This window comes from Abramis brama, assembly GCF_963993115.1.
Source record: "Abramis brama genome assembly, chromosome: 16".
In the NCBI taxonomy this organism is placed as follows: domain Eukaryota; kingdom Metazoa; phylum Chordata; class Actinopteri; order Cypriniformes; family Leuciscidae; genus Abramis; species Abramis brama.
The window spans coordinates 17,939,105-17,953,995 of NC_139978.1; the positions used below are offsets into that span (position 1 = coordinate 17,939,105).

At 40.9% G+C, this 14,891-nt stretch overlaps 1 protein-coding gene across 1 annotated transcript in view; it reads right to left on the bottom strand.

Annotated features, from left to right (window-relative positions):
- LOC311065814 (DLA class I histocompatibility antigen, A9/A9 alpha chain-like) overlaps nucleotides 1-14,891 on the bottom strand; it is a 119,857-nt gene that overhangs the window by 85,620 nt on the left and 19,346 nt on the right. Inside the window, exons 2-4 of the mRNA XM_084086582.1 lie at nucleotides 9,349-9,606; nucleotides 8,864-9,142; nucleotides 8,365-8,655 (exon numbers count right to left, since the gene is read on the bottom strand). Coding sequence (XP_083942708.1) covers nucleotides 8,365-8,655; nucleotides 8,864-9,142; nucleotides 9,349-9,592 — 814 coding nt within the window. The 5' untranslated portion in view covers nucleotides 9,593-9,606. The remainder of the gene's footprint in view (nucleotides 1-8,364; nucleotides 8,656-8,863; nucleotides 9,143-9,348; nucleotides 9,607-14,891) is intronic.

The window sequence follows — 14,891 nt, forward strand, 5'->3', positions numbered from 1 at the left end:
CAAACAGGTGGTCATTTTCTGTTCTTGTGTGTAATTTTAATCACAAAATGTGTCCAGAAACAGGCAGGGAGAACTCGAGAAGAAACACTGATCGTACCTTTACATTATTTTATTTGTGGAGGCAATTACATTGACAGACTTTATAGATTAGGAACAACAATTAAGTAAACAGAATTGAAAGGAATAAAATAAAAAAAGAATTAAAATACGCGTCAAAAAATTAGTAAAACACCAGAAGAAAAAAAGATCTGAGAAATGTATATTACTTACACATTGTGCAAAGGTAAAATAGATTTTAAATTTAAAGAGATAGGTGCTATACTTGTGTGACCTTGACCAAATAGCTGTTAGAAATGTCGACCAAATTGACTACGCCACCCCCACTTTTCTGGGATGGGGGACCCTATAACAATGATGATTTTAACACAGGCAGTTCAAATAAATGAACCAGAAGCCGGAGTACAAAAAGTTGATACTTTATTAAAATGACAGACACAATCCTTCACAGATATGGTGGTTGAAATAACCTGATTGGTAGCACTGTTGTTCAGAAAATATTTCACAAACTTACGAGAATAAAACAAACCAAAACCTCAAAAAGAACCAAAAACATATACCACAACAACTCCACTCAATTTAAGAAAACATTAAACAAAGACAAAAAAAAAAAAATGAAAACAATGCACCAAACAATCAGAATTAAATTTAAGAAATATGATAAATTAAAGAAAAACAAATAGTGAATCTAACATTCAAATTAATTAAGCTAAGAAATTATAGTGTAAATTAAATTATATAACAGAAGACAATGATAGATATGGCACTCAAAATAAAACAAATCAGACTAAAATCATAAACTGGAAAACACACCACATGGGAGGAAACAAAAATCAAAACCGATCAAACCATATATCAAACACACAAACCAATAAGACATCCCATACAGTGGTACACCAGTAAATAAGACAGAGAGATTTCAACGAATACCATAAAAACGCTACAACGATGACATGATTATCCAATTAACGAAAGAAAACAAAATAATCTCAATTTCAGTGGGAAAGAAACGATGACCACCACCCAAAGAAGGTTTTGAAACCTGTAATTAAAACCAATTCACATTTTATTACACATAAGAATCAACATATTCTACCTTAAAACAAACGTGTAAAATACTCACGTACTCAATACACTATAGTTCACTTGGTTGGCTGAGACATAACAGTCTCAATGAGAGGCAAAAGTGAGTTGTAACGCAGTCTATTCCGTACAAACGTCCGTCAATGCTGGCACTCGTAACTCAGCCGAGTATAGACACCAATGATCCTAAAAGTAGGCTACACATTCTAGGTCTTTAGCACCACCTTTTACATAAATCATTAATAAACTTAACCATGCACTCACGTCGAGCGTTCTCAGATCAACAAGTCATCGGCACAGGAATGATCCTAAAATACATTCACAGGTAGCCAAGCCCAAACACAGAGTGACACACACACTGCATTCTCCGATCAACAGGTCATCAGCGCAGGAATAATCCTAAAACACATTTGCGGGCACGTTATACTAACATATCTCCTATTAAGATCAACTCATAAAAAAAACTTGTTTACTCACATTGAATTCAGGTACAGCATTAACACACAAGCAGTTCTTCCAACGTGCCAGTAAAAGGAGAGACCACACACACTCATGCATCAAGCGGAGAACGAGAACAAATGCTCTTTCATTGACACCCGCGAGACTTTAAATGCGGCCGACCCCATCACCTCACCTGCCCACTTAAAGGCATAGCATACTCATTCTGGTTACACTTTCATGACTGAAATAGCTGCATGAGAGGCGTTTCAAAGATGGCCGCCGAGGGAGATTATTTGTCTTAGTTCTCTCTCACACCCAGCAATAGATGCAGGGAAAGACCAGTATCATTTTAGATACCTCAGCAAGCCTGGGCATTAACATCAATAGAGAAACGTCTGGCAATCCTCTGAGATCAGCATCAACACCAAGACCAGGGTCTTCAACATCATTGTGAAGCCTGTCTTGCTGTATGGAGCTTAGACCTGGAGAACCACCACCACTACCATGAAGAGAGTCCAGGTTTTCATCAACACCTGCCTCAGAAGAGGCTGGCCAGACAAGAAAGTTCTTCAGCAGCGAAGAACTGTGGCAACTAATGAAACAGCAACCAGTGGAAGATGACATCCTCCAAAAATGCTGGAGGTGGATTGGACATATACCACGCCCCCCCCCCCCCCCCCCCCCCCCCCCCCCCCCCCCAAGTGAGGAGGAAGAGGGGCATACAAAGAAACACCTGGCACTGTGATCTGGAGGCAGGCCTGAGCAGGATGGGCCACACGTGAGGGCAGCGGGAATGACTGGCTCAGGACAGAGATGTCTGGAGAGAGATTGTTTAGGGGACACGCTACAACTTTGTCAGCTCTTCATGCACCTCTGGGGAAAAAAAAGGGGTCTAACCCCAGCTCCTCGACTGCCTTGGAGAGGACTCAGATGAGCTCGGAGTCTAGCCCGGGCTGGGAATCATCTTGCTTGTTCTGTCCAGGGTAGTGGAATCCTTAGTGGGGTTTCGACCACTCCTCTAAATCTGAAGCAGCCAGGGACATAGGATCAATGCTGTCATCTTCCTCGGACCCTCCAAATGAGACCAAGCCACTTGCACCGGAAGAGGGACACTGATCTTTGCTGGTGAACAGCACAGGGGAATCCTCTCGCTGTGGAGAGAGTGAGGCATGCAGGATCTGGGCCGACGTGAGCTCACCGAGTCCCGTTTGCTCACTCAGCGGCTGCTTATAACATATGGACTCGCCCATTTGAGCACATGAGACGCCATTGGTCTCAATTCATTATAATGAATTGATACATTTTTACAGTGTACGCTAAACGTTACTCCTTTCTGATGGCAGTGCATGGAAACTTTTTCTGGCCTTCGTTGTTTCAACAGTGTTTAATATCAGGGTCAAATTGACATTTTAAATGAAATAAAAAGTACGGAAACCTGTAAATCAATTTACCTGCATTGACGACTGTCAAGAATGACAAATACGAATTGAGAATTCTCTCAATCAATTCAAAACAGGTGTTGTGTACTTCTACAATGTTCTTTGATATCATCAGCCCCTCAAAGTTCATTTGGCACATTCTCAGCAGGGAAGACAGTGGAGTGTTCTCTCTCTTAGATACATGATGTTATTGCCTGTTTTATCTGCTCTTTCGTTTGTTACTTTTAGTTTCACTTTTGGAGACCGCAGCTGTCATTGGATTGGTTCAGATGCCTGCCAATCCTTGGTGCTAGTGACCCAAAATGGACATTGCAAAACAATGGACATAGTATTTTTTACACAGTTTTTATCTCATTTGTAAAATTGGATAAAACAAAAAACAAAAACAAAAGAATGTATGCCTTGCTTTGAAAACACATTGTAGGCACAGAGACTTTTGATAAAAGTAAATAAAATTGACATTGCTGGTAAGTTTAATAATTGGGTCATTTTTTATATAGGCCTATATATTTTTAAGTTTAATGCAGAGTAAAATATTTTATAGAAGCCTGTTTCAATGTCTGTTTAAATGTTTCATTTATGTCCAAATGTGACACGTGTTAGGTCTATAAGTACACTTTATTACAGACAGGTATTGAATTCACTTCCAGCATTCATTGCACTGTTTAGCAGCGATTTTAGACAGTTTGAGTGTTTTGCTCACAACTTGACCAGGGCACAGCCAGTGTGCACCACAAGAATCCGCAAGAAGAGAGAAACAAAAGGAAAGAGAATTAAGCATCAAACAAAAAGAGGCAGATGAAAAAATGTAAAAAGAAAGGTGATTGCCAGTAATACCAAAATGTAGGTTTGGACTTGCCTGTGTGATTTTGGTGGTCCTTAAAATAAAATGTTCAGTCTTTCATGATGTCATAAATATCACTGAATGTATCACCAGCATCATTGTCATCATTCGAATTATTTTGACTGCATGCGGTGGACAGCTTTCCATGATATTGAGTCATAATACATCATCTAACATCAGCACAACAGTAAACTCATGATGTGTCTGTCCAGCAATATACAGTCACACCAAAATGTATTCAGACACCTTCAACATTTCTCACATTATCACAGTTTATTCACTACGTTAGAAAATTGTAAATAAAATATGACAAGAACTCAGTTGATATTTCACTGGTTTTGGCCATCCTTCTGTTAGACTGTCTCACACATGAATTAGGTTAAATAGCTGTCAGCTGTTAAACGCAAGTACACAATTAGATAATGCCAATAGTCAACCAATTACCAATTAAATGCTTAATTTTGTTCAGTCTGTGGTGTAAAAAGGATGGATTAGCAATTAAAGAAAAAAACACTTAAGCAAAACATGGTCAGGTCAAAGTGTCTGAATAAATTTTACTGGTGGTCCACTATATGAGAAGTTTTGAGTATGTCACAGTTTACTTTATTTTGCTATCCTCACATGGATATACATAAATTAACTATAGTGTCCTGCACCCAGTAAAAAAAAAAAAAATCTGGTGTCTGAATATTTTTTGGATTGACTGTATGTGGCGAAAACCATCAGTGAGTGAGAACCTGATATTCTGCTTTTCTGGCACTGGAATAATAACAACTGCTTTAAAACATGGGACTCTCTTATCGACCAGTTGAAATTTGTTCAAGCAATGCCTTAAGCATATAATGCTAGTATGCCATTCTGAATTCAGCCGTTCAAAAGATAAATCTGAACTTTGGCATGTCACACATTAGATTACATAACGCTTCTTCAGGCAGCATTTTTTTAACGCATGAGTGGCAATTTCAGTTTTAAGCTTACACAAACTGAAAATCTTACGCTAAAATATGTCATTATGATAAAATGATCTTCCCTTGGTTTCTGGCACAAATGCCCTTTGCGTCAGTCTATTGATGGCAAAGGTTTGTAATATGGATAATATAGGAAAGTAATATGTCACATTTTGGGCACTTTGGGCATTTGTATAAGGATGAAAAAAAAAAAAAAAAATCTTGGACATGTGACAATATCAGATGCCTTGAAGTTGCGAGTGAGAACAGGTTGGATAAAAAACAAATCTCCTTTTGACCAGCAAGAAAACTAATAAAGTGATATTATTCTTTAAAAACATTTCATAACTGTTAAACATTCGTTACCCGTGTTACATTCCTTTGTGGCTTCATCTTTTAATGGTCATTTTCATAACCCAAATTACATCCACCAAGCAAATGCTATTTTTTTTTTTAATGCTTTATTATCAACAAATAGCACAAGAGTAACTTCCATATTACATACAGAAGTACATATCACATTTTACAATACAATAGAAATTACAAAAAAAAAAGAGAAAAGGAAAAGAAAAAAAGAAAACAACAAAGAGCATAATAAATACTGTTGAATAAGCATAATTAATTGAGACTCCAAGCAGCAAGTGCTTGTTGATAGAATTTAGAGTTTATTTGAAGTTGTTAAATTTTATAATTGCACATTAAAATAATTAGTTTGCCACCTAAATGAGAGTAAATATACAGAGGGATTATATTCCAAACAGACCATGGGTTTTGAAAATATTGTCCAAGCCAGTTTATTTTAAAAGCATTGTTCAGAGAGCTGGGTAGGGTTGCACCAGTCGTTCGTAAGTTCTTTCTTAAATTGGAACGTAAAGTCCACACTAGAGGCTTAGTAACTACTATCTAGTTTGTAACTAACTCTGAACTTGCACCATTTGTTCGTAAGGCAGAACATAGCTAGTAGGTCGTAAGCTCTCCGTAAAGTAATGCGTAGTCGCGTAGTCGCATAATATGACGTTTAGCCTCGATGATCCAATAGCAGCCTTCAAATACGTGAGCAGATGTTGTGTTGAAATGCTGTGAATTTCAGTTTATCCTTCATTCTTTTGCCTCACGTTACTAACGGTAAAAATAAGTTTCCATTAAATACGATACTTGATCATGAATAGCATAAGTGTTTTTATATGTAAATAACATTCAGAAACTGTATTTGAAATTAAATGAATAAGGATCAATAAATAAATATTGATGCAAAAAGCATAAGAAATTACGTTTATTGATTATGATTGATATTTGACATGCACAACATGGACCGATGCGCACAGCGGCATGCTAGGATGGGTTTGTGTTAAAGATAGCCGCTAACAAAGTAATCTTTTCACATAATGTTCTCTCTCTTAAAATGTAAGCGAGTGTAAATGTCAGCATAATCATATATGTCTAAAGAATTGAAGTCTGTCAGGTAAAAGAAGAGCTTATTGATGCAGTTCAGTCTGTCTGATATTTTATTCCATCCGTTACTCCTGATCGGAGGCTGCCGTAAATATTTAGTTTATACGTAGAGTTACGATTCAACTAAGTTTAATGGTGCAACGCAAAAATATTTAGAAGTGCGTAAGTCGTAACTTAGTGTCCATTTACGTCAAAACTAGGCTAAGTTATAACTTACGCACAGCTGGTGCAACCGGCCCCTGAAGATTATAAAATGTAGACCATGCAAGCCAAAAATAATTATATTGAGCAACTGAATATTAATGGTGATATTGCTGAGGACCCCAAAATCATTGCATGCATATCTTCACCAATTTTCCTAATTTTTGCCAGTTCCCTACAATACTTTACAATGCTTTATTCCAACAAGATGAGATTAGTTTTTCTATGCTGGTGATTCTCTCATTATGTTGTAGTATTGAATTATTCATTTTCCAGTATGCTGATTTTCTGTTTAAGTTTTACAAAGATTTAAAGGGAATACTTATAGAGATAGCCTTGTGGTCTGAAAATGGATAAAGTATTATATCGGTGATAATATATTCGAAATACTTGGATGTAAACCAGTAATCAATCCTAGACTGCCTTGATGATGAATTATTACTCCAAGTAAAAGATACTTATGATGGGTGAGATTTTCTACATGCATCAACTAAGAAAAAAACTCCTCCTTTCTCTTGAAGCTCATGAATTCTCAGATTCCTGTGCGAATAGCCTACCAACAAGGTTAGTCGTCTCTCTTGCTCCTTAGCACACTTGACAGCTTTTTTTCAGTTGATATTCTGCATCAGTAACTCAGTCTTTCAAGGCACTGATGTCGGTGCAAATAAACTCAATTGTTTCCTTTAGTTTGGGGATTTGTGTCATGACTTTCATTTCATTAAATATGCTCGAGTTTCTTTCCACCAGCTTCTCCAGTACACCTGATGTGTTCTGCACCAGCCAAGAAAGTTCTGAGATCTGTGCGAGGATGACCATTGTGTGTCTGTCTACAGTGTTGCTTGGGGCTGGAGACTAGCATGGAGTTTCAGGGAGAGATGGAAATTCTTCCTCCACCAGTATAAATTCATCCGGATCAGTGTCTTGTTTGAGATAATCATGCAAGTTGTCTGTAATCAGATCACTGGAAGGGATCTTCATAAAAGTTTCGGCCACCTGAGTGCTGCTGCTAGTTTTGCTAGAAGTGTTAGCATTTACGCTTTGGTTGGACTTTCCAGCCTTCTTTCCAGCACTTTTCCTTTTTTCAGATCCACCCATTGTTGTGTCAGACGAATAACTGTGATATTAGAGTTAGCCATCTTTCAAAGTCTTCTTTGCAACAATGTTACAAGTCAATTTAAGTATTTGGGAATGCAGAGCTGATCAAAACACGTGCAGTCAAGGAGCCATCTTGGAACCTCCCCAAAATGCTAATTTTCCCATGTGTTGTCTTGATTTTTTTTATTTAATGCATTACATAGACTCAATTTTCATCATATGTGGAGGCTGAAATCAATAAAACATTCATTTGGTTCCATTTCTAAACATTTTCCAAAATTAAACTTAAAATGAACATATTGCTGACTTCATTTAAAACATAGTATACTCACATGGAGGGGAGTATTTATTCTGTGACGTCCGAGAGCCTTGTCCTGAATAAGATGAAATAAACCAGAATAAAAAGTCACAATCACAAAACTGTAAACGGTAAACATTGAAAGAGCCTCTTCTAAAGGAACATGATGTTTAGTTTCATTTTCTAATTGAGCATCAAACGTAATGAACTGGACCGTAGAACATTTACCAGCAGCACGTCTCTTCCTCCATATGAGTGCAGTTACGATGAGAACAGCCACACACATTAACACCAGCACACTGATAACTACAAACAGACTAACGGATCCTCCTGGGTCATATTTATCTGTATCTGAAATTAAGGTGAATTAAAAAAAAAAAACAGGAAAATAATTACAAAAGCTATAGTTTATTACTGAAATAGTTTTTATTATAATTAAATCTATGTTGTTGATATCAAAAAAGGCATTTTGTTTGTTTGCTTGCTGGTTTGGGCATTTTTATTTACCAAATATAATGTCCAGTTTGTTGTCCAGATTGAGGTGCTTCATTGTACAGTTGTAATCATGTCCTTCACGTAGTTCTTCATCGCTGATCACTAAACTCTTCCTCATCTGGTAAGTTCCGTCTCCGTTGGGCAGAATCTGTCCTCCTGTGATCTGGTCATCATCCACAGGCTGATCGTCTCTGAACAGGGTCAGGTTAATGTGACGGGGGTAAAAGCCAGTGGCCAGACAGCTGATCTGAAGCCCTTGAGAGTCTGGGAGTTTCTTCCTCATGAGTCTGACTCTGGGTTTCACTACAGAGAATAATGAGAAGTGTTACTGTTGTTAAACTGTTGCATCAGTTATTTATTTATGATTCTCATGTTTCAATTACGCATTCAGAGGCACACATTTTCTGTCAGTACCGCTGTCTGGGTCATATTTGTTGATTATACTTTTTTTTTAATAAAAAAAAAAAATTAATCTTAATTATACTGAAGTTAATCAGGTTGACTATCTCACCTTTTCTCATCACATTGTTCTTTTCCAAATACAGGTACCTCTGCAAAGTTTTAATGCAAATAGGATGATAAACATGTTCATATAGAAACTGTATTTGAAGCTTTTGTACTTGGTTCCATGACATTATCCATGGCTTTTTCAAATGGATATCATTTTTTTCCAGGTAATAGGTGAACTCCTCCATGCATTGCCCATCAAAAGCATCCCAGGAATGAATTGGACCTGGTTTATCATCATTCAACAGTTCACATCCAGCAAGTCTCTGAAACACACGTACACCTTCAAATAAAAGAAAAAAATATTTTTATTAGTCCTCACTCTGACACTGACACAATATAAAATGTAGTGGACTGAAAATGAATATTCTGGACTCTATGATTACCCTCTTAAAGTCTTACATCAAATTTTTTAATAAAATTAATAAAACACATAGAAGCTACATATGTTATTAAATGATTTGTTAATGATGATAATGTAGTTCTCACCATTTGTGTGATTGAGGTGTTCATTAGCATAAAAATCCCGAGTTTTCATGCTATTATACATGTCTTTAAATACAACACCAGCATCACTTTTCTCCTCATCATAGTATTTTGAATCACTGTTAGTGCGACTGACAAGTTTCCATGTGGTTGAGTCATAATATAATATTTCCAGATCATCCAACATCACCACAACACTGAACTCAGGAAATGGTGTCTGTCCAACTATATATGTTGCCAAAGCCATCAGTGAGTGAGAACCTGTGGATACACAAGGACAATAAATATTAGTACAGATTAGTCAAATTAGACCATAATTCAATTAAATTAAATTCAGAAACTTTAGACCATAACATGACTATACATTTCATTTCAGACTTATCTTCCTCTGGCATGTGTGTGACCATCATATGACAATATAAGAGTGTTGGTACGTGAAAGGAGGTCAAGGATAAAATTTGATGAACAAGTCTAATAATGTTCCACATATGGTTGAAAACACCATCATTGGCCTAGAGACATTCTGAGAGTTGAGTCTATAAAAGAGGAAAGCTGCCCTCCCCTCACTGTCACTCTGTGTGACTGTATGACTGCTGACCTTTTCTTGCAAGAAAATAAACCTCAAAGACAATTAGTGTAGGCCTATTAGTCTCTTATTCAGAATTGTTTATTTGCCACAACGATATACATGTGATATATTAAATCAGTACACAGTATTTATGAATTGTAAAGTTAATTAGAAAAGTTGTCATCCACATTAAAATATTCGAGAAGTAAGGTTCCTCTGTTAAGAACCTTGTACTTGATGTGGAACAGTGAAACAGAGAAGCAAAAATAGGCAGAATGAATCAAGAGAGATTTGGATGGTGGATGCCATGCTGATAATGGGTGAAAGAATATATAAACAATATTAACAGGCAATGTTGTAGCAGAGACCAGCTAATTTGAGTCAGAGTCCAGGCCAAGTCTATAGTTGAGTTTATGACAAGACCATGATACTTCAACATCAACACTAACAATATTTTTTTTTAAAAAGCAGCAGGCAGCCATTGTGCAATTTTACAATTCACATAAAAAAAAAAGAATATTTCACACGTATTATTAATTGTTCACCAGGCAGACACATTATTATAACCTAAGATCTTCCTAAACTACCTAACTCAATATTTCTCCTTTTCTGTATGTCACAAAAAAAAGATATTCAAAATCTGAAAAACTATCCAACATTCACAGACAAAATAGTAAAATTGCAACGTTAAAGGGATAGGATATTTTAAAAAACATCTGGGCCCGTATTCATAAAAAATTTTAATGCAAAGAGTAGCTCCTAGTGACAACATTCTAAGAAAATTCTTAGAAATGTGGGCGTTTCCTCTTAAAATTAAATAAAAATCCTAGTAAAGAAAAAAGTAATTCAGAAAGCATCTTAAAAGAGGTCTTAAGGTCAAAATTGTTAGGAGTACGGACGAGGACTTTTAAGAGGCTTAAGAGTTTCTTTAGCAGAGGAGAAAATGGCAGAAAGACGAAGAGGGAGAAGAAATATGTTGCAGACAATGGATGACAGTGAGTTAATAAGACACTATAGATTAGATCGTGCAGGGATCATGTTTGTGACAGATCTTATTAAAGACACGTTAATATCTCTGACACAGCGCAGAAATGCCATAGCGCCAGAAATTAATGTAATCACTACATTAAGATTTTTGGCAACTGGGAAAATGCAACAATGCAGCAGTGATGATTTGGGTCTGTCACAACCTTCTGTAAGCAGATCACACACACAATTACAGCACTTTCAGAACCTCTTATTGTGTCGCAGTTCATTTAGTTTCCACTGGACATTCCCACCTTACAGGCTCAAAAAACTGCATTTATGAATATAGCAGGCTTCCCTGGTGCGCACAAGCAGGAGGAATGAACCGTTAATAATTTGCGCTATAAGCTCCCACGTCTGCTTCTTGCCCCGTGCTGTGACACCCGGCCCTAATTTTCCTTTAAGGATGGCCTTGTGTTCATCCACTAACTGGGCTAACAGTAAACACTGTTCCTCTGTCCAGTTGGGCTTTCTCGTCCTTCTTGTTTTTGATTACATGTTTGCTACATTAAAACCAACATTCAAACCACCACTTAAATAGACATGCCAGTGAAGGGGGTGGATTGGAATCCACTGCTGCTTCAATGTATATGTAATGAGTGATTATCATCAAGATATTAATCAATACTTTTCCTTCTAAATATCAAATGAGCTGAATGACTTCTCTGGAGATTTTATTTTGTTATTGAAGTTGCAGTGTGATTACTGAAATGTTATTTTCATGTATTCTTCAATGTCTGTATTTGATATTTGAATGTAGTAACAGTGCTTGCCTATTTATAGAAATTAAATAGGGACTTGTTTTGTGTTTGAGAAAGGTCTTCAACATGTTAAAACACATAATAGAGTTGGAGTTGCATTAGAGTTGGTCTGTTTCTGCTCTGGTTTACCTGTTTATTGTTTTGTGTTTGGATTGCTTATTTGGATTTTGACCCCTGCCTGGATGACTACGATTTTGGATTACCCTAAATAAAAGACATACTGCTCTTGGATCTACTTTCCCTGTTTCCTGTGTGTGTATCGTGACAGAAGGACTCCGTCATGCATAGATCCAGCGGTATGGGTTTTCGTGGCTCTTCCCCAACCACCGAGAGGGAGAGGAGGCAGCAGAGGGGGAGTTCACAAGCTGGAGAGGTTCCGCCTCGTATGAACATTTTTCAGTGTTTTGCTTTGTGGGCTCGTATCACTGAGGAGAGTGCTGCGCTTCCGGTGGATTCCGGGGAGAGAGCAGCATCGCTGTCGTCCCGGAGGCCGTGCCCGTGCAGCCCGCTATCGTCCAGCAGGCCGTCCCCGAACAGCCCGCTGTTGTCCTGGAGGTCGTCCCCGAGCAACCCGCTGTCGTCCCAGAGCCTTTCCCCGAGCAGCCCGCAGTCGTTCCGGAGGCCGTCCCAGAGCAGCCCGCTGTTGTCACGGAGACCGTCCCCGTGCAGCCCGCTGTCATCCCGGAGATTGTCCCGGAGCTGCCCACCATCAGTCCTGCCACAGCCAAGAGGGCTGTCTTCCTCTTTTATGCATTGGCTGTACTGCATGCATGGAGGAGACACATGAGTAGTGCCGACCCAGAGACTGTTCACATCACGTCTGCCGATCCAGAGACTGTTCACGTCACGTCTGCCGATCCAGAGACTGTTCAGGTCACGTCTGCCGATCCAGAGACTGTTCAGGTCTCGTCTGTCGATCCAGAGACTGTTCACGTCATGTCTGTTGGTCCAGAGCTGTCCACCATCAGTCCTGCCACGGCCAAGAGAGCTGTCTTCACCTTCTATGCATTGGCTGTTGTGCATGCATGGAGGAAGCATATGAGTTCTGTCGATCCAGAGACTGTTCACGTCACGTCTGCCAAGCCTGTGTCTCTGGACAAGATGGCCGGCGCCAAGCCTGTGTCTCCAGACAAGATGGCCGCCGCCAAGCTGGTGTCTGCTCCTGTTCCTGAGCCGGTGTCTGCTCCTGTTCCTGAGCCGGTGTCTGCTCTTGTTCCTGAGCCGGTGTCGGTGTCTGTTCCTGAGCCGGTGTCGGTGTCTGTTCCTGAGCCGGTATCTGCTCCTGTTCCTGAGCCGGTGTCGGTGTCTGTTCCTGAGCCGGTGTTGGTGTCTGTTCCTGAGCCGGTGTCGGTGTCTGTTCCTGAGCCGGTGTCTGTTCCTGAGCCGGAGCCGTGGCCGCCCGAGGGAAAGTCTCCGCCCTGACCGCCCGATGGACTGTCGTGTCCTTCCTGGCCGCCCGATGGGTCGTCTGCTTCACCCTGGCCGCCCGATGGACTGTCTGCTTCGCCCTGGCCGCTGGCTAAGCCGTCACCCCCTGTTTCTGTTCCCTTTCATCAGTTGTCCATCAGTGCACGTGGCACCAGGACACCCTAGGCCGGAGGTCGATGATTGACTTTGTGGTCGTTTCATCCGACCTCCGGCCGTATGTCTTGGACACTGGGGTGAAGAGAGGGGCGGAGCTGTCAACTGATCACCAACTGGTGGTGAGTTGGAGCCGATGGCGGGGGAGGAAGCTGGACAGACTCGTCAGACCCAAACGTACTGTGAGGGTCTGTTGGGAACGTTTGGCTGATTCACCTGTCAGAGAAATCTTCAACTCCTACCTCCGGCGGAGGTTCAACCGGATCCAGAGAGAGTCTGGAGATATTGAGTCCGAGTGGACCATGTTCTCCACCTCCATTGTCGATGCGGCCGCTCGGAGCTGTAGCCATAAGGTCTCCGTTGCCTGTCGAGGCGGCAATCCCTGAACCCGGTGGTGGACACCGGAAGTCCAAGCTAAAGAGTCCTATCGGGCCTGGCTGGCTTGTAGGACTCCTGAGGCAGCTGAGGGGTACCGGCAGGCCAAGCGGACTGCAGCCCAGGTGGTTGTGGAGGCAAAAAATCTGGCCTGGGAGGAATTCGGTGAGGTTCGGTGATGGATAAGGACTATCGGTTGGCCTCGAAGAGATTCTGGCAAACCGTCCAGAGCATCAGGAGAGGGAAGCAGTGCCCTACCAACGCTGTTTACTGTGGAGGTGGGCAGCTGTTGACCTCAACTGGGGATATCGTCAGACGGTGGAAGGAATACTTCGAGGATCTCCTCAATCCCACCGACACAGTTTTCGTCCCGGTCGTGGAACACTGGACCAGCTCTATACCCTCTCCAGGGTGCTGGAGGGTTCATGGGAGTTTGCCCAACCAGTCCACATGTGCGTTGTGGATTTGGAGAAGGCATTCGACTGTGTCCCTCGCGGCATCCTGTGGAGGGTGCTCTGGGAGTATGGGGTCCGGGGCCCTTTGCTAAGGGCTGTCCGGTCACTGTGCGACCGGAGCAGGAGCTTGGTTCACATTGCCGGCAGTAAGTCAGACTTGTTCCCGGTGCATGTTGGACTACAACAGGGCTACCCTTTGTCACCGGTTCTGTTCATCATTTTTATGGACAGAATTTCTAGGCACAGCCTGGGGCCGGAGGGTGTCAGGTTTGGGGACCACACGATTTCATCTCTGCTCTTTGTGGATGATGTTGTCGTGTTGGCCCCATCGGACCAGGACCTTCAGCATGCACTGGGACAGTTTGCAGCCGAGTGTGAAGCGGCTGGAATGAGAATCAGCACCTCCAAATCCGAGGCCATGGTTCTCAGTCAGAAAAGGGTGGCTTGCCCACTTCAGGTAGGTGGAGAGTTCCTGCCTCAAGTGGAGGAGTTCAAGTATCTTGGGGTCTTGTTCACGAGTGAGGGCAGGATGGAACGAGAGATTGACAGACGGATCAGTGCAGCTTCTGCAGTAATGCAGTCGATGTACCATTCTGTCGTGGTGAAGAAGGAGCTGAGCTGCAAGGCGAAGCTTTCGATTTACCGGTCAATCCACATTCCTCTCACCTATGGTCATGAGCTGTGGGTCATGACCGAAAGGACAAGATCCCTGATACAGATGGCCGAAATGAGCTTTCTCCGCAGGGTGGCTGGGCGCTTCCTTAGAGAAAATATTTTCTC